Consider the following 19,257-nt stretch of genomic DNA (forward strand, 5'->3'; position numbering starts at 1 on the left):
GAAGCAAATAGAAATTTAATTAAACACTTGGTGCGCTACGTCTTCCTCAAAACTTGTCGCCTTCTTCAAGTCTGAACTTTATCCTTTCCATTCCCGCTGCCACTTGCTATGTTATTTCCTGGGTTGCGTGCATTTAAAAATTCTAATGGGTAAGCCTAGGGCCTAGTGAGTTCGTGGGTTTCATGCATATTGACGTCAATAAAATAAAATAATGCAACAATTTATCAATATAAATCTTTTCATTTCTTTCCACCCTTGGTGACACATTAGGGAACTACTGTCACTTCCAGGGAACGAGTCCCTCCGCCGGGCACAACAAATATGCTTACGGCTAGATAAACAGAGCGTAAGCTCTCCGCCGCGTACTAACACCCTGTACGACGACTAATAATAAGACCGTGTAAATACACCTGTTCCCTATATGTCACCCACCATTTTCACCCTTTTATATGAAATAATTCGCAAAATTTCACACAAATATTCATAGCAATAACAACAGTAACATATAATTGCAAATAATTTAGAATTAACTTTTCATGCAAGCAACCACAAAATTCACACGAAACTCACCTTGTTGGCTTTAGGTCTTAACCAAAGCTTGTCACGCTGCACGCTCCCTACATTTAACCAACATATTTCTAAGGCTCCCTTCTACATAACACTCTATGCGGTCATTTTGGTTCCGATATCCTCGTGTTTCATTCGGCCAACATAGTGGTTAATACTTAATGACGTTAATCGTGACATTCATAGTAACCTTTTGAAAAATATATTTATCCTTTTTAATTATACCAATATAATTAAATGACAAAGTTTCACCTTTAGCATTAATAAAAGAAAATCAATGAAATAATCAATTAAATAATATATTTCAGCCTACAATGGTACCTCTAATATTTATAAGGTGTTAAAAAAACGGCTGTATGTTTCATAATGAAAAGATCCATAGCAAAATGTAAAAATTGTATGGACTAAAACCAAAGAAGTTGTTAAATTCGTATCTTATAAAAAGAAACCGGCAAGTCATAAAAACCAAAGAGGTCGAATATGTAAAATGTAGTTTCAAAAAGGTAAATCATACGGTGAACTTGCCACAAGACTTTGACTAGTTACCCTTTGTACTTGCATTATATTATTTTTTTAAATAAAGTATTATGTCCAACCATTCAATAACGAATAGTCCGACATATTCTCTTCTTTACCCGTAACTTATTTCTCAGCTGCCATTTTTAAAGGAGACTGAAGCTTTGACTTAACTCAATATAATGACAAATAAATATGCAAAAATCACTTCTAATCGTCCCCACATCATACGAAAATATACCCATAAGCAATTTTCAGTAATCATACACGTAAGCAATATTTATTTTTTTATTTTCAAGAATTAACATTTCAATTTTTTTATCAGTTGCATCACTAGTGGCCTGAAACAAAACGTGGTATGGAACCAAAAGACATAATCGAATCAGACAAACCTAATCAAGCAACTTAATCACGCTTAAATCGAATATACATACCTTAATTCCTAGAAAACTCTGAAAATCTTCAACAACCTCCACACCCGATTTCTCCCTTGATTCTTCGTCTCTTTTCACAATTCCAGTGGGTTTTCACTTGATTTCTCAAGCTTTATATAATGCCTAAGTCTATAACCGGCGAAACCCTTTCATTTGCTCGTATTTAACTAGCCTAATCAAGGTGACGGTTTTGATCATTAAGCCTCATAATTTGTATATAATTAACCCATTAATTGTGAACTAATCCCCTTTCTTTTAGATTGATATAATCAGATTATATATATTACATATATATATTTTTGTGAGTTATTACATAACAATAATCAAAAAGAAGAGAAACACGTGTAAATAACCTAGCTTGAAAATAATATTTTTATATAGACAAAATACTTCGATTAACTAATGAATTAATTAGCATAAATTGAAAAGTTATAAGAGTTATGTAGTAAAATATTTTAATTAAGGAATATATTAAATATCATAAGGTGAAAAGTTGTGGAAGTTTAAATGAATATGATTTATAATAGATGATTTATCTTGAAGCTATTAATTTAATTAATAAATTATGACAAATAATTAAAATGATGTATACAACAATCATACGTTAACAAATTATAACAAATTACTTGAAAATGTATCGTCATTTTCTTTTGACTGTATGTGTATAATCATAAAAGAAATGCATAATATTTAAAGAAAGTATAAAGGAAAATAAGATGGAAATAATAAAGATAAAAATGTTATATAAGGATAATAGGATATTAGTAATGAAAGATTCCACGCAACACATACATATGCAATATGACATGTTTCGGTGTCTTAGCGTTTCATCATAAGTTATGCCCTCCCCCCCCCCCCCCCCCCTCCCCATACACACACACACACACACACACACATATATATATATATATATATATATAGAGAGAGAGAGAGAGAGAGAGAGAGAGAAGTAGGTTCAATGGAAGTTATTTATGAAGTTATTCCAAAGTGATGTGTTGTCATGCTTTCATTGGTTCCAACATGTGTTGCCCTAATTGTTTATTTTCCATATAACCCTTCATCGAGTGAGGTTTACTTAGAGTATATGTTTTACAATAGATGAACGGTTACACATGAATAGAATTTCCTAGCTAAAATGCCAGTTGTGACATCGGCCTTGGTGCCTTCGACCCTTGGGTATAGTGAGGAAAAATCACCTAACAATGTCGAACTTTACTGAACTGAAAAAGATCAAACTCCCGAAGCACGACTCGAAACTCAAACACCTACAACCAATGTTTTAAAACCCGGGTTTTTAGTTGACCCGGTGTGATGACCAGTTCACGGGTCAACCCGGTTTATGGTCTTTTTCTATTTCTATATATTTTTACTTTCATGCATAATGCATAAACATATAAAACCAATAATTTGATGTCCACAAAGTTTAAACATTGAAAAACATTGAAGAAACCACAAACGGCTCGTTGTTTTGGCGTTCGCTACTTGTATCAAACTATCCAAACTCTATTGAAACGGGTCAATCTGGTTTAACTGGTTCAACATAAGCGGTCGAACCGTGGTTTAGGAGAAACCCGACCGGTTCGATCTAGTTCGTATTTTTACAAAAAAAACTGGTCTCAATTGACCCGCCTTCTACCCCGGGTCACGGTCCAACCGGTTGAACCGGCCGGGTCGACCCGGGTTTTAAAACATTGCCTACAACCACCATCGATCTGATTCCATAAATTCCCAAATTACCAAAATACCCTCAGAAGTCAAACTTCGTCAACCCTTGGTCAAAGTCAACGGTCAAGGTCAACAGTCCATGTTGACCCAACTCGTCGAGTGCAACTTACAGACTCGTCGAGTTCCTTCAGAACTCAGAAAGTCACGAAAACCCCAGTCAACTCGCCGAGTTACCAAGTAACTCGTCGAGTCCATGTAGCATCCAAAATATCGGGAAAAACCCTAGCCAACTCGTTAAGTCATCATGCTAACTCGCTGAGTTCATGCAGAATCTAGAAAGCGGGAAACCATCATCCAACCCGTCGATTTGACTATGCAACTCGTCGAGTTCCTTCAACTATTTCGCATTCAGCTCATTCCAGTCGAGTTCATAGCTCCAAACTCCAGATCTAGCTTTCTAGGGTGAAGTTACCACGTAAAGTTGCTAACTTTACGTGCATGCAAGGTCTCAAAAGGCTTAAAACACCAAAACTTAGTCTAAAAGAAGTTTAGGGCATGGGGAAGGGCCACAACTTGATAAAGTCAATGATTTTATGACTATGGGGGCCTAGAGGAGTCCATTTCTAAAACCATGTCCTGTGACTAGCTCAAACCCGAAAGTGACTCCATTTTGCACTAGAAATGACAATTTCTTTCACAAGGGAAGATCTAAGAAATGAGAAATCAAGGTATTAGCTTTGTACCTCAGATTGTTTGCCAATACAAAGTAGATAACGAATCTACAACCTTCTTCTTGATCCAAGCTCCTCAACCTTCGAGTTTCCTTTCAAAAGAGCACCTAAAATGACTTCCAAGCTCACATACTCACACAATAGGGAGATTAGGGTTTTCTCTGGTAAGGGGACAATGAAAAGGTGGTAAGGAGGTTGGAAGGAGGACTTAAGGTCCTTTAAATAGGGTGCAAACCCTAAAAATTAGAGTTTTCATGTACAACCTCTACTCGTCGAGTTGGGGTCCTCCAACTCGTCGAGTAGGTTCCATAAACCACGTGGCCTAATCAGACTCTACACGACGAGTTGGGGAAGCCAACTCGTCGAGTAGGTCTATAATTATGAATATAAAGTTTTAAAATTTTGTACCTGGGAGTCGGGATGTTACAAAACCCTAGGTTTAAAAGGGTGAGGACTTAATCATTAAGCACTAAATCACCAAAGGCATAGCCCCAAACTGCAAATCTTGCCCTTAAAGCTGAATGGCTACGTAAAGTTTCCAACTTTACACTCATGCATGACTATGAGAGGCTCAAATGTTCAAAAGAGGCCAAAAGAAGGACTTAATGAATGCATGAAGCCCTTAAGACCATAAAGTTAGCACATTTATGCCAAAAGAGCTCATGAAGATCTTAGATATGAAAGAATAAATATTTGGGACGTTACTTCCCCAACAACCACCCAACCATGGCTAAAAGCATACAATCTAACCCAAAAAGAGATCTAAGCAATCATTAAGCAAGGTGACAACTAGATACCTCAAAAACTTGGCTAGCAAGCTAAAGATTCTGGATCCAAGACTCATTCTTCAAGCCAAGTAACTCTCAATTCCTTATCTCCTTAAACAAGCACCAAAAATGAACACTCAAGGCTCTCCTCAAGCTCACACACTCAACAATGGAAGGTAATGCTCGATTTTAGGGTTTTTGGACAGAGGAAGCTGGTAAGGAGGCTAGCCAAGGGACTTAAGGCCTTTAAATAGGGTGCAACACCCTAAAAATTAGGGTTTTCTTCCCAACTGTCAACTCGCTGAGTTGAGACACCCCGACTCGCCGAGTTCACTCATTAAACTTCACAGCCAAAAACAACTCGACACGCCGAGTTGAGGCTACCAACTCGCCGAGTCTTCCAATAAATATAAATAATTGGAAAATAAATTTATACCGGAAACCATACGTTACAAACTTTCTCGGAATTTCCATATGAGATGTGCAAGTATCTCAATGGATCAATTTAGTTTTCATTATTATGAAAAACCAGTATTATATTGATTTGGTTTCTTCTAATGGACGTATCTTTTACATATGACCTCTGTTTTGGACGTTCTTTATATCCATGAAGTCCTTAGAGTATGATCTATCGAATTTGATCATAAATTGGTCCTAAGTATACTCGATGCAAATATTTTATTTTTTGCGCAATAAAGATTATTATTTTTTGTGATTTTTGTTTTGAGCTTTAGCGATTGATAGTTTGTTGAGCAAATTGAGACATTCCGGATGTAATTATGAGTATTATGTCTTAGTACACTTTATAAACAACAAATTACATACAATAAACCTTTAATACATAGGTGTTTGCAGTGGTTTCACCGCCAAACTCTGATCTATTTTTATCAATTGTTACACCAACAGTGTGACAAAATCGCCGGAAATGGTAGCTCTGATTGAAGCTCTGATGGTAGAGGAGGAAGGTCCTGGTGGTGGAGAAACAATACACATTATTAAGATAATGACTATGTGTGTTGTGGTGGGTTATAGTTTAGGGGTCAGCCTATCTTTTTTATTTAAATATAAATAATAAATTAATAAGAAAAAAGAAAATACAAATGGTATTATATTCTTTTTATGTCTATGAGGAACCAAAAATACAATGAAAACAAATAATAATAATAATAATAATAATAATAATAATAATGGTCCGAGTGTAAAAATAAAATTTTAAAAATAAAAATAAAATAGAGATCAAACATGAATTTTTTGCAAACTATTTTATAACAAAAACATTGTAAATAATTCTTATAAATTAGAATGATCGTTTATCTTTTTTAATATCATCAAACCAATTTATATTCATATTTCATAGGGATATGTCAAAAGGACATGTAATAATAAAAATAAATAAACCACGAGGGCGATCTACACCAACGAATCATACATATTTTTGTATCCAAAGTCCAAACAATTAGAAGCACAAATATTTTTGCAATAATTTATATAGATTAGTTATAAACCAATGACTTATTTAATTGGGATTAGTCACCTAATTAATATATTTATAATATGTTCTAGCAACTCTAGTGCCATTTCCCCTGTAAAACCAAGAACACAAGTTCAATATGACATTCTTGTATCATTTGGTGAATTACAAGACCTTGCTTCGTATTTCTTTCCCAAAATTGGTAGCCAAAGTTTGGCAAAGAGCAATAGAGATCAACTTGGTTCGAATTAAAAAAAAAAAAAAAAAAAAAAAAAAAAAAAAAAAAAAGTCAACCAATTGCCATCTTTGACTTTGTTAATTGATGGTCTAAGTTTGTGGTTTGATTCTTTGAGCTTGTTTTGGAGATGAAGAAAAGGGTTTTATTGTTTTCTGGGTTTACAGTTTACTTCATGCAAAAGCCAGTAAGTGGACTTCTCCTTTGTTTCGTTCCTTTTTTAAACTTTATTTATAACATTTCTATTTCTTCTGTTGTTATTTTATTTATGATATTGAGAATCTAGTCTTGAAATTTGGGTTTGACAATATGGTCTTTTAGTGCAGTTTAGATTTATATGCTTTATGCATACGGAAAGTTCTCAAACCTATTGTTATTCTCACGATTTGTTAAAGTTTTACGTTTGTTTATGTGTCATCTTAAAAGATTGTAATATTAATTACTTTATCATTTTTCAAAATAATTCTTAGGTGTTGTTTGGTTTTGATTTGATGAGCTTAATGTTGACATGAATTAGATCAGTAAGCCTTATACAAGTCTTCAACGATTTAATAGTGAAAATCAAAAAAATGATAATATTATGATTTACCTTTTTAACATATAATGTGATAAAAACTTTATAAAAGATATAACAATCATTACACGCTTTTTTGAATAAAGGCAATATTACGTAAACTAAAATACCTTTTCACATCACATAGTTACATAGTTTTGTAAGGAAATAAAAGTAAATAACCCAACTTTTTGTATTTATGGAAATAACCATTAAGTCCTAAATAGGACAATTTCGAATTTTGGATATATAAAATTTGGAGTTTCCTCTGAGTTGCACCATATACTTCCAACAAAATTTTTCCTTGTCCATTATTACCAAATTTTCACTCAAATAATAAATCGTTTATCAATATATTGGGATCTACTTTGTTATGGTAATTTTTTTTCTTATATTATGGTAAAAACGAAGCATTCTAGACTCCGAAATGTCATTTTTTGGATTTCATACTTGTTTTTAAAATCATGGACTCCAATTTTTTATATTCTATCCACAATGTAAAATAGAAATATGTTTTTGACACAAAAAAAAACAATGAGTCAAAGTACAATTTTACGGACATGATAGTTAGTTAGTTTTATATGTCCGAAAAAGTTGAGTTAGTTACTGTATTTTTGTAATTATTCATTCACAGTTTTTACTTTTTATAATAGGAGTAACTAACAATGAAGTACAGAAAAAGTAGTCGGAGGCCATTTACACGGCAACAAAAGTGGCTTTTATTTAGGTTTCTTGAACTAGGATTTATCTTATGATACGTCGTTAAACCCATGTGACCCTTTCTTGCATTTCTCATGCTAATTCTCATTCTAATTCTCATTCTCATTCTCATTGCATCCCCCCCAACCCTTTCTATATATAACGTACGCACTATATATCTTTTACCACACTTTTTATTCCTCTTCAAATCCCACCAATTCCCTTCTCCATTCCCACCTCTCATTCAATTCACAACCATTTCTGATTATAACTTAGGATTTGGTCTCCGAAATGGGATTAGCCCGGAATCCCAGAAGCTCAGATTACTTGGACGGAATGATAGGTGATCCCGCCGGCAAACAAACCAAGTTCAGGCCACAAAAGAGCACTTCCGGTCGCCTGGTTACACTCCTCACTTGCCTTCAGTTCGCTTTTGCAGTTTACGCCACCTTCCTGCTCTACTACATGAGCCCTTCCATCGATCTACGAACTCCAAAGCCTGACTTCGCTTGGGCTTCAAGAATCGCACAACAATGGAAGCATTACATAATCCCACCACATGTTATAAGCCGATACCAAGAAACTGCATCCAACTTGATCCTTGAACCGATTCCGATGATCTCCACCCCCGGCGAAGTTTGCGAGCATGAAAAGATCGAATTTGAACAGAAAAAGTCAAACGATGCAGTTATGATCAAGATCAAAAGAGAGCTTTACGATGAAGTTCTTAATTTCCAAAGCAAGAACATGGGCACTGAGTCGTTGACTGAGTTAATGGCAATGAAATCGAAATGGGATATGAAGGGTGCCGGAAACATTCCGAAAGTTACAGTCATCTTGAATCATTTCAAACGTAAAACGCTTTGCTCCCAGCTTGACTCGTTGCTACACCAGACTCTCCCTTTTCACCATGTTTGGGTGCTTTCGTTTGGAAGTCCGAATGAGATTGGCCTGAAAAGAATCGTGGAGAGCTACAACGACACGAGAATAAGCTTCATTAGCTCGACTTATGATTTCAAGTATTACGGGAGGTTTCAAATGGCGCTGCAGACTGAAGCTGATCTAGTGTACATTCTTGACGACGACATGATTCCGGGGACCAAAATGCTGCAGATTTTGTCGCATGTCGCCGGAACGGAGAAGTATAAGAACTCTGTGTTGGGGAGTATCGGCCGGATTTTGCCTTTCCGACAGAAGGATTTCACGTTTCCGAGTTACCGGAAATTCAGATCGAAAGAAGCGGGGCTTTATTTGCCTGACCCTGCATATGACATCACAGTCGACAAAATTGTGCAGGTTTGTTTAGATAAATAATTACTACTACTATTTTTAAGTTAACATAAAATTTTATTATCTATTATTTCATACGAATATAAGTTACCTTAATTATATATTAAAACTATTATCAAGAATTAAAAGATTCCAGTCAAAATAAATTAGTAGTTTTTAAGTCATTGTTTCTCCAAAGAAAATGTAAATGGAAAGATGTAACCAATTCAATTATACATGGTATTTTAAATATCTAATTTCATTGTTGTATCTTTCTTTTTATGTCTTAGGTCGATTTTCTTTCGAGCTCTTGGTTCCTCTCGGCGGAGCTTATCAAGACTCTTTTTATTGAGACTCCTTTCACATTCATGACAGGAGAAGATCTGCATCTAAGGTATGTTGACGAGGGTATAAATTGGTTTTTCATCGTTATTAAAAAAAAAAAAAGTAGAATTATCTATCTACAATATTATATTCCATTAATCCATTGGATTATACATAAAACAATATTTGAATTTGAAATCTTTTAATTATCATGAAAAGTTATCACTTGAATGCATCCCACTAGACTATTCTTTTTAAAGTATTAAATTGTTATTATTGCTTCATGATTTCGTGACCTTTACAGTTATTTTAAATACGTATCCTCATGAATAAGTCAACATCATACATTTGACTTGCCATCTTCAATGGATTGGGTACAAATCCAATAAATTGAATTTCTACGTTATTTAACTAACTTTATCTAAGTGCATGCCTTCTTTAACAATTCGTTTATTTTCGTTTAAATATTATTAAAAATATTTAAATATATAAAAATAAGTTGAATTTGAGTAAACGAGAAGAAAACTTATTTGAAGCATCTTCTAACAACTAATATTATTTTGCAATTATTTGGTTAACTATTTCCTTATTAAAAACAACCATTCTTTAAAATTAAATCAATAGATGAGCCTTTTTGATGATTGATTAATTGTCCTTAATATATATTGCAGCTACCAGCTTCAAAAATACAGAAACGCAGGTTCGTTTGTGCTTCCGGTAGACCCAAAAGACAAGGAAACTTGGGGTGACAGTGAGCATAGGCTCGCCTACGTCGCCGAAACCACCGTGATTTTCAAAGACGTTGTTCAAGTCCGAGATGATCAATGGTGGCGAGCACTATCCACCGGCTACATCACCCAATGGGCAGCAATGTACCCTCAAAAAGTCGACGCCTTTTTCTACGCTCATTCACCAGACGAAGTCAGAGCATTAGCCCCACTCCTCGAGAAATTCCGATCAACCGTCGGGAAAAAGGCTTACATTGTAGTTCCCGGAGGTGGGTTTTGTTCCTGCGAGGAAGCCACATCCGCCTTAAAATGGCCGAAGACGGTGTGTAGAGAAAGAAGGTTCAAGATCTTTGATTTGGGCGTCGGAGCAGTTTCGGGAATTAATTCAAACTCCGACGTACCTGTTGTACAATCAGTTTATGCTAGCATGAAAGGATTGATCCAGATTCATAACCCGAGTGTTGTCATCACTGTTGATGATATTGATTCCAATGTACGAAAAGCCTTGAAGATGGCTACTGAAATTAATAATTCAAATTCGACTTTGGTTCATCTGCCTAGATCATCTATTTCAAAGGTTCTATGGATGGCCGATCTACGCTCTACAGCTTTACCAAGTAAGATTTGTTTATTACATTACATTCACATCATCTTACTTCCATAATTCCATTTACAAATTATAATAATGTTAATTAATTAACCATTTACAGATTGGAACAAGATGAGGATATCAGTGAACATCATAACTCAAAACCGAGTCAACTCGCTAACGAGACTACTGAATTCGCTAAAAGATGCGTATTACCTTGGGGACGAGGTCCCAATAAGCTTCAACATGGATAGCCGAGTCGACAAGTCAACTCTGAAGCTTGTAAAGAGCTTCGATTGGCCTCATGGACCTAAAATCCTAAGGAGACGAATCATTCAAGGAGGTTTGATACGAGCTGTTAGCGAGAGTTGGTATCCTTCATCTGATGATGACTTTGGTCTTCTTTTAGAAGACGATATCGAAGTTTCTCCTTACTATTACTTATGGATCAAATATGCACTTTTAGCATACCATTACGACCCTCAAGTTTCACTCCCTGAACTTTCATCAATCTCCTTATATACTCCTCGTTTGGTTGAGGTGGTGAAAGAACGACCTAAATGGAACGCGACTGAATACTTTAAGCACATACATCCAAACACACCTTACCTTCATCAACTGCCATGCAGTTGGGGTGCTGTTTTCTTCCCGAAGCAATGGCGGGAGTTTTATGTGTACATGAACATGAGGTTTACAGAAGATGCGAAGAAGAACCCTGTACAAATCCCGAAATCAAGAACTAATGGATGGCAAGCTTCGTGGAAGAAGTTTCTGATTGACATGATGTATCTTCGAGGGTATGTTAGTCTTTACCCAAATTTTCCCAACCAGATGAGCTTCTCGACGAACCATATGGAACCTGGTGCTCATATTAGCGCTAAAGATAATGTGGTTCACCATAACAAGACTGACTTTGAGGTCCCATTGTTGAAAGATGATTTTAGGAACTATTTGCCAAATGGGAAGATGCCACCTGCTTCAAAGTTGCCATCTTTGAATCTGTTTAATCAAGCAGTGTCTTTGAAGGGGTTAAAGTCTGCAGGGTCGAAACTGAGACAAGATGTGATTAATTGTACTGTGACTGAGGTGGTTATGGTTGACCATGAAACTGGTCTTCCTTCGCATTGTGCAACGTTCTGATCACTTGTTATGATGTCGCCGATTCATTTTTTTCTTTTTTGTTCTTTAATTTTCGGTTTATATATACTTTGATAGTGGAATGATTCCCATTTGCAATGGAATGGGAATTGGTGGGGTGAAAGGGGATAAATGTTGTTAAGGAAGGACTAAACTTGTTGGGATATAGCTGTATACTTTATAGCAATGAAAGCCAAAACTGGCACTTTTAAATTCTTTTAAGAGTCCACCAACTTTTTCTTTTTCTTTTAGCTGCCCTTAATTTTGAGGTTCTTTTTGCTTTGTGATTTGTGAAGGAACATGTAGTCAAGTGCACGTTAAACAAAAGTTGTTAAAAAGATCGGAATTTTATATAATATCGTTTTTTATTTTTCAAGTTCATGATTAGATCGAATCAAAATATAAGGTTCTATAAAAACATTTAAAACATCAAAAATATATTTTTCATGTGACCGTTCACAGTTAACATGAATTATTTATAACATAAAAAAATACATATCAAATCTATCATTTAAGAATAAACAATTCAAAAAGATATTCTACATATGTTGTTAGTCCAACAAAAAATATTAGAACTAAAAAAAATAGTAACAATCCTACGATTATATGATCGTATGATCTTACGATGGATCATACTAACACATCATATGCTTCTATCTCAATCTTACCAAAAAACAACACATGTGAGATCAAGATCGATTTATTCAGGTATGATCGTAGCAAATTACAATCAGGATCCTATTTTTAACAACCTTGCATGAAACATTTGCTAAAACTCATTTCATTTATTAAAAGTGGTTTGTAGATGGGTTCATATTATGCATATCGATGGGCCTTTAATATGTTTTACTAGTCTCATGTCACAACCCATTTCACAGATTAATATATTCATTTCAGAGTCTAATTATTCATAGTTTAAACTCTTACATAATTCATTGATGCATTTCATCAAACAATTTGTATGGATGTTTCCAGAACTTCCATCTTTAAGTTCTTCCACCGAAGAGCATATTATAGAGAACCAGAGCAATAACGGGAAGAGATAGTGGTGATGGAACAAATCTGATGTGGTGGTGGAACAAATCAAAAAGAAAGAGACATGGGAGGGAGGAGGCGGTGGTAGTCTGTTTTATAGTGGAAGAACACAACAGACAAGGAGGGGAAGAAAAGGTGTCTAATCTGGCAATAGTGAAACAAATCAAAGAGAAAAAAGGAAAGGGATGAGGCAGTGGTGGTAGGTTCTGCGATGTAAGAAGGCATTGCTTGTGCCAGTGGTAGGAGACAATGATGAGGGAGGATGGAGACGGTGGTAATAGGGTTTGAGTTTGAGTTTGAGTTATTGAAGTTGGTGAGAGGGTTTGAGTGTATAAGATATCAAATCTAATGATGTTAGGGTTATCAAAATGGGTACTGATTTCCCATTAATAACTATAATGCCACCATTTTGTTTTTTTATTATTGATCAAAAATTAAAAGCTTAAATTCATTTTTGTTGGTTTATAATTGACAAAACTGCAGGAATGATTCATGTGGTATGTCGAAAATTGTCAGTTTGATTCAAAAAGGTTTAGACTAACATCAATGGTCCAAAACTTTCATTTTGTTGCATTTTTGGTCCAATCTGTTTTGATTTTTTCAAAATGACGAATTTGCCCATATTAATATGATTTTCTCTTTTTTCTTATTTATTTTTCTGATTTTTGGAATTTAAAAAAAAACATGAAAATAAAAAGAAAAATAAATCTATTCCCTAATAACCCACCTAAACCCCACCCCATCCACGTTTCTTTATACTCTCTCTCTCTCTCTCTCTCTCTCTCTCTCTCTCTCTCTCTCTCTCTCCAATGCTTTGCCACTAACCACCCCTACTGTCGGAAACCACCATCATCGTCGGAAACCGCCACCATTTTCGCCAGAAACCGCCATTGCTGTCACTAGAAGATTTGAAAGACGACATTGACCTCTTCTTCGGAATGCCTTCGATCCAAAAACCCTTGTCAGATATTTCCAAATATGTTCAGATATGTTCATCATTAGAGTCATCACCCTCTTTCTCAGGTCGTCCTTCTCCGACTCGATTTCTAGCAGACAACGGTGGTGGTTTCATGGTGGTTTCCAAACAGTTTGCACACGTTTACAAATCGGGATGCTCCCTTGCATCGTCGCCAATGAATTGTGGCTCGAGTTTTCGACGAACTGTGGCTCTAGATCGCCCTTCTCTGCTCTAGTTTCCTTCTCTAGCGATATCATAGAATGCAAGAGTTCTTTTCCATCTTCTCCAATGGAGATGAAGGACAACAGATATTTCCAAATTTGTTTCGATGGTCGTTCGACGGCTTTGAAGAAGGAAGTATGAATAGGAAGACGAAGATCTACAGAGTTGTTTGGGAGCTAGGGTTTTCAAAATGTAAACCACCTTAGATCTCGAAAAACAAAGACAAAAAAACGGTGGTGGCTTATGATCTATGAAAAATCTGAAGAGGAAACCATCACTGAAAGTTCAGATCTACGTCAACATTGGCGATGGTTAGACAAATAATAGTGGTTGTCGGCAAGTGGTGGTGGTGGTGGTGATATTTTTCTGTGAAAAATCAGGTCAAAAAGTTTCATTCAATATAGTATATTATTAAGTACTTCTAATTTTTATCTATGAAATATTAATTTATAATGTATTTTTATTAGTAGTTTTTTATTAAATTAAATTTGCAAATAAATAGTTTATGTTAGTTTTTTTATAGAGTTTATTAATATTTTTTATAGAGTTTATTAATATTTAAATTATATATTTTTTAAAATGTTTTGATTCTTGAAAAGCGAATTGAAAAAATTGAGTTAAACAAATAATAATTTGGTTGGAATGGACCGGATTTTGAATTTAGTTTTAACTATTCAATATATGTTGTGAAAATCAAAATTAATTTGAATTCACTTCGGATTAGGGGATTTGGTTAGGGAGATACAAAAATAATACTTCAAGATCCATAAGGTGCATGGGGTCTTTGTTCTTCTTAGCATATATTATTTTGGCACAAATATTTTAAACAAACACCCTAAAAACTATAGTGTTTATAAATTTGCTAGAGATTATTATATCGTGTTGTTGGATTATAAAGTTTATGAGATATATAAGATCAACCCTTAACTAACAAGAAAAGTAGGCTTGTGTTGGAGTTGGACTGTTGGCTCTTCTTAATAAACAACAGAGTAAATTACACGAATTGTCTCTCGTGTAGGTGACAAAAAGCACGTTCAGTCCCTATTTTTAATAATTAACTTAGACCATCCCTCATTTGTTTTGAACTTGCAAGTTTTGTCCATGTTGGCCTGAAATGACTATACTGCCCTTTCTCATTTCTTTTTTAGTTTCTTTTTAATTTGTTTATTACATTTAATAAAAAAATAAATGCGGACTTTCTCGTGACCCTGCATTCACCCATCCCCATTCTTTTAGGTTTGTTGTTTGTTTGGGTATCAATCTGGCATCACCAACACCATCTGCCACCACCATTACCACCGTCTAGCACCATAATCTACCACCAGTAACCCAAAGTGATAGAGATCAGATGTTCTGCTTCCCACAAAATCAAAAACATATCACAAGTGTTGTTTGTTTTTTACACAATCGCACACATTAGTTCACGAAATCGAATCACCCACCAAAATCAATCACTAAAATCGAATCCCCTACCAAAATTTCCCAGTGAAAACGAATTCAATCTCATTTCAGTTTTCAATTGGGATTAAGTAACAAAAATATAATCGGATTTTGTGAGGGGGTTTACATTGTTAATCACCACCATATTTGGCTGTGAGTGAAGCTTGAATTGAACATTGAGGTGAAGGTTTGATTCCGACGTCAAGGAGATGAAAATAGAAGAGAGATAGAGATAGACAAATAATGATCTTACAGAGAAGATCTGCACTCCGACAGTCACCCAAAACCCTAGCCGCCATCGACTTTTCCTCTTTCTCCAACAATACCACCGATACCTATTCTGACACTACCCATCAACACTAGGTCACAATCTGTAGCAAGATTCAGACCACATATCAAAATTGATGCTGAGATCCACATCAGAAAATCAGAAATCAAAATCAACGATGATAGCTGCACTTGGTTCCTATTCAAACGGAAAAGAGAAAAAGAAACTAGCGTGCTACAACGTGTAAATTTAAAATAACAAGGGACAAAGCGTGCAAATTTTAAAATAATAAGGGATGGTTCGAGTTATTTTTTGAAAATAGGGACCAAACGTGTCTTTTAACACTTGCACGAGGACGATTAGTGTAATTTACTCTAAACAATAATGCCATTGTTGTAGTATGAATTAGTACATCATCGGCCCACACGCGTCTGGGAAACGCAAACCCGCCGAGGATTTGAAATCTTGTGGTTAAAGGTAATCGCAAAATTGTATCTTCAACAACAAATTTTCCGTTCGTCCTTGCTTCTATTCAACGTAATCTCCGTTTTCTCTTTTCCCCAATCAATATTTCCCCCCTTTTTTTGTTTGTCATAGAATGATTTTATTAAGTAAGCGGTGAGATATGATTTTAATAACATTGAGGGCTTGTTATCGGTTTTGCAGTCTTGGTAATCTCACGTCTCAAAGTCAACCGAAAGATCAACGATATGTTCAAGTTTTGGTAATTCTTCCATTCCATATAGTTCATTTCTTGTATATTCTAGGGTTGAAATCTTAGATGGATTTTCTCATCTGGCTACTAATCGCAATCGGTGCCTTGTAATAAGGTTTTGAATTGAAGTTCATTAGTTGGAACTTAGAAGTGTTAAATTTTCTTTAATTGCAATTCCGAGAGGTGCCTTTGCCCATCACAATCTTATAACCTATTGTTCTTGTTTACGACTAGTTTAAAGCTTAGTCGGAATTGGAAATACATTAATACTCATGTTCTTGTTTACATAATAGAAAGACAATTTGTGTATATATTTGGATAGTGGAGCCAAACCAAAATCTTGAAAAATCCAAATATTACAAGTATTATATCATCTAATATTGATGTTGTGAATCATAGTTTTACATGAGGAATAAGCATTTGAAGGTTAATTGAGTGTCCCTTTACCTTGTATAACATTGAATAAATTTATTCATTAGATAAACATATAACTAAGTGGCTTACTATCTCAGGGGTTCTCAAGAACAACAAGCTGATGTTGATCCAAGGCCACAGGAAGTTTCTACAATCTCATGGTATTCCCCCTCATCAAGTTCTTCTTCTCGACCCTCAACACCTAATTCCATCAACACCATGCAAAGGCCTGGAGATCAACCTCAACCTCACTTATTATTTCCTGTTTCTCCTACAGAGGCTGCTGCCATAATTGTTTATCTAAAAGACAAAAGGTAACCTTTTTATTCATGCATATAACATGTTCAAACATCAAAACACTTGCATATAATATGACATACAACATAAATGCATAATAAATACTTCAAATGACATTAAACATCATACCTCAATATCTGGAGTTTGCCAGTTTGTAGATCTCAATCATTCTCCCCTTCTTTTGTATTTAAACTTTTGTGCATCTCTTCATGTTTCTTGTTAAGTATGTTTTCACCATCTTTTCTAACTAAATTGTCATTTTATGGGTGAAAAGTGATGATGAGTTGAGGAAACTTTTGTCTGACAAAGAGGCCTATCAACAATTCTTGCTTTCACTTGACCTTATCAAAACTCCAAATAATGTAAGCTTCACACATTCATAACTTCTTTTATCTCCTATTATCTTATCTGGTCACTATATATTTTACTTTCTTCATGAAACAGTTAAGAGATGAACTCAGGAATGAAACTCTGCAACTTGCTAGTAAGCTTCTACTTGTACTCATAAAGATTCAATGTGTGTGGAAAAAGTTTTATAAAATTGAGATTTTTTATTTTATTTTGCAGGAGGAAACTTGGCAAAAGAATCATGTATGACAGAACTGCGCAACCAATGCATGATCATAAGAACAACTGAATTGGCAACTGCTGAAGAGAAGCTAAATGAGCTCAACAGGCAAAAAACAGAAATCCTCAGATCTTACTCCGCAGTCTCTTTGTTACACCAACTTCAAGGTAAATAAATTCTTGTATATGTGTTTTTCATTTTTGAGGTGTTGTTAATTTAGTGTGAAAATGGTGGGTGTGTGTTTCAGAGCTGATAAATAAGACGGATGAAGAATCTGAAATGTTGCATAAACAACTACTTGAAAAGGAGATGGATGTTCCAAGTTTTGTTCACAAGTACAAGAAGTTGCGTGTGGATTACCATAAACGTGCTCTAACACACCTTGCAGCCACTACATCTTTGTCGGGTTAACCGGTTTCTTTATTTGAAATTGAACATTGCTACAAGTAACATATTGTAACTACAAGAGATTTCATCTTGTTGTGTTTGTAAATTTGTTGAATCTTTGAAAAAGAACCAGGGTTTTGTTTGTTTTTTACTTAAATGGGACATGAATTGGGTGGTGTTTGTTTTTTTTGAGAAAGATTTTCTTCATCACTTATGTTTGTCTTGTTTGCGGGCAGGCAAACATATGTGAAAAAAAATGTTTGTTTTTTTTAAGAGACGAGACATAAAAACTTATGTTTCTCCTCTTTTGCACAATATGTAAAAATAGAAGACATTTCTAACTCTTGGCTTTTGAAATCGACATTTATAGCATGAAAGACAAAAGTTATAGTTTTGCCTCTTTCACTCTCAACAATCTCTTCTAGGTTTGTTTTTCCTATCAGGTTTCTATTCAAATTCCATAGAATTAATAAATTTTCTATGTTTAAGATGCCGTCAATTGGGCATACTTTTGATATGTTTACGGAAGAGTAGAATCAAATTAGGTTATACAGTTTGGAATAATGAGTTTTTGAAATTTTTGTTGATTTAACTTATTAGTTATTCTATATGTTCCAAAATAAGATATCGTTTTCTTGTAATGTTATGATTTAAAATGTATCCTAAATATTAGATAAGAAATCATTAGCGTCTTTCTCAAATGAAACCAATGTGGAAAGAGTAATTTTGATCAATTACAGTGATTACAACGGTGCTTCAGTTTGTACTAGGTTCCACTTCTTGGGATTCTGGGCAAATTATTAAACAATGTCTTCATTTTGATGTGATGAAGGAGAAGCATGCATTTACACGAAAAGATTTAGATGATATAGCTAAAAAAACCTGTTCAAGAAGATCCATATGAAGGAAATTGAATGCCCTTTTCAGTTATCATCAAGCCTCATCATAATTCACTAACAGGTAATTATGACAAAAATATGCTAATTACTATGACCGAAAGAAAAGGGAAGAAAGTTGTTAGGCATGATAGACGTAAAAGAGCCTCTTCCATTAATCTTGATGAACCTGAAAGTAAATTAATAGGAATTGTGTTAATTGTTCTTGTGAGAAAGTATGGCGGTTTTGGAGAAGAAAACATCATAACAATCATGGATTATTAATGCCTTCAACCCGATTAGCAGGGTAATTTGCATTGATTAAGTTGTATGTGCCTAAGTCCATAGGCATCAAATAGAATCCAAATCCACCTGCAGATAGCTACAATTAAG

General features: G+C 34.8%; 2 protein-coding genes across 2 annotated transcripts; both read left to right on the forward strand.

Annotated features, from left to right (window-relative positions):
• The first annotated feature begins 6,248 nt into the window (after window positions 1-6,248).
• Window positions 6,249-11,907, forward strand: LOC111900202 (uncharacterized). Its single transcript, XM_023896069.3, has 5 exons — window positions 6,249-6,573; window positions 7,593-8,934; window positions 9,198-9,301; window positions 9,903-10,576; window positions 10,670-11,907. The coding sequence occupies exons 2-5, from the start codon at window positions 7,930-7,932 to the stop codon at window positions 11,686-11,688; spliced, it is 2,802 nt and encodes a 933-aa protein (XP_023751837.1). The 5' UTR covers window positions 6,249-6,573; window positions 7,593-7,929; the 3' UTR covers window positions 11,689-11,907.
• Window positions 11,908-13,347: 1,440 nt separating this feature from the next.
• LOC111900203 (vacuolar protein-sorting-associated protein 37 homolog 1) lies at window positions 13,348-18,140 on the forward strand. The gene is made up of 6 exons (XM_042899360.2): window positions 13,348-16,332; window positions 16,836-17,051; window positions 17,309-17,396; window positions 17,479-17,518; window positions 17,602-17,769; window positions 17,850-18,140. The coding sequence occupies exons 1-6, from the start codon at window positions 16,319-16,321 to the stop codon at window positions 18,011-18,013; spliced, it is 690 nt and encodes a 229-aa protein (XP_042755294.1). The 5' UTR covers window positions 13,348-16,318; the 3' UTR covers window positions 18,014-18,140.
• Window positions 18,141-19,257: the final 1,117 nt, after the last annotated feature.

The sequence above is a fragment of the Lactuca sativa genome, chromosome 2, assembly GCF_002870075.4.
Source record: "Lactuca sativa cultivar Salinas chromosome 2, Lsat_Salinas_v11, whole genome shotgun sequence".
In the NCBI taxonomy this organism is placed as follows: Eukaryota; Viridiplantae; Streptophyta; class Magnoliopsida; order Asterales; family Asteraceae; genus Lactuca; species Lactuca sativa.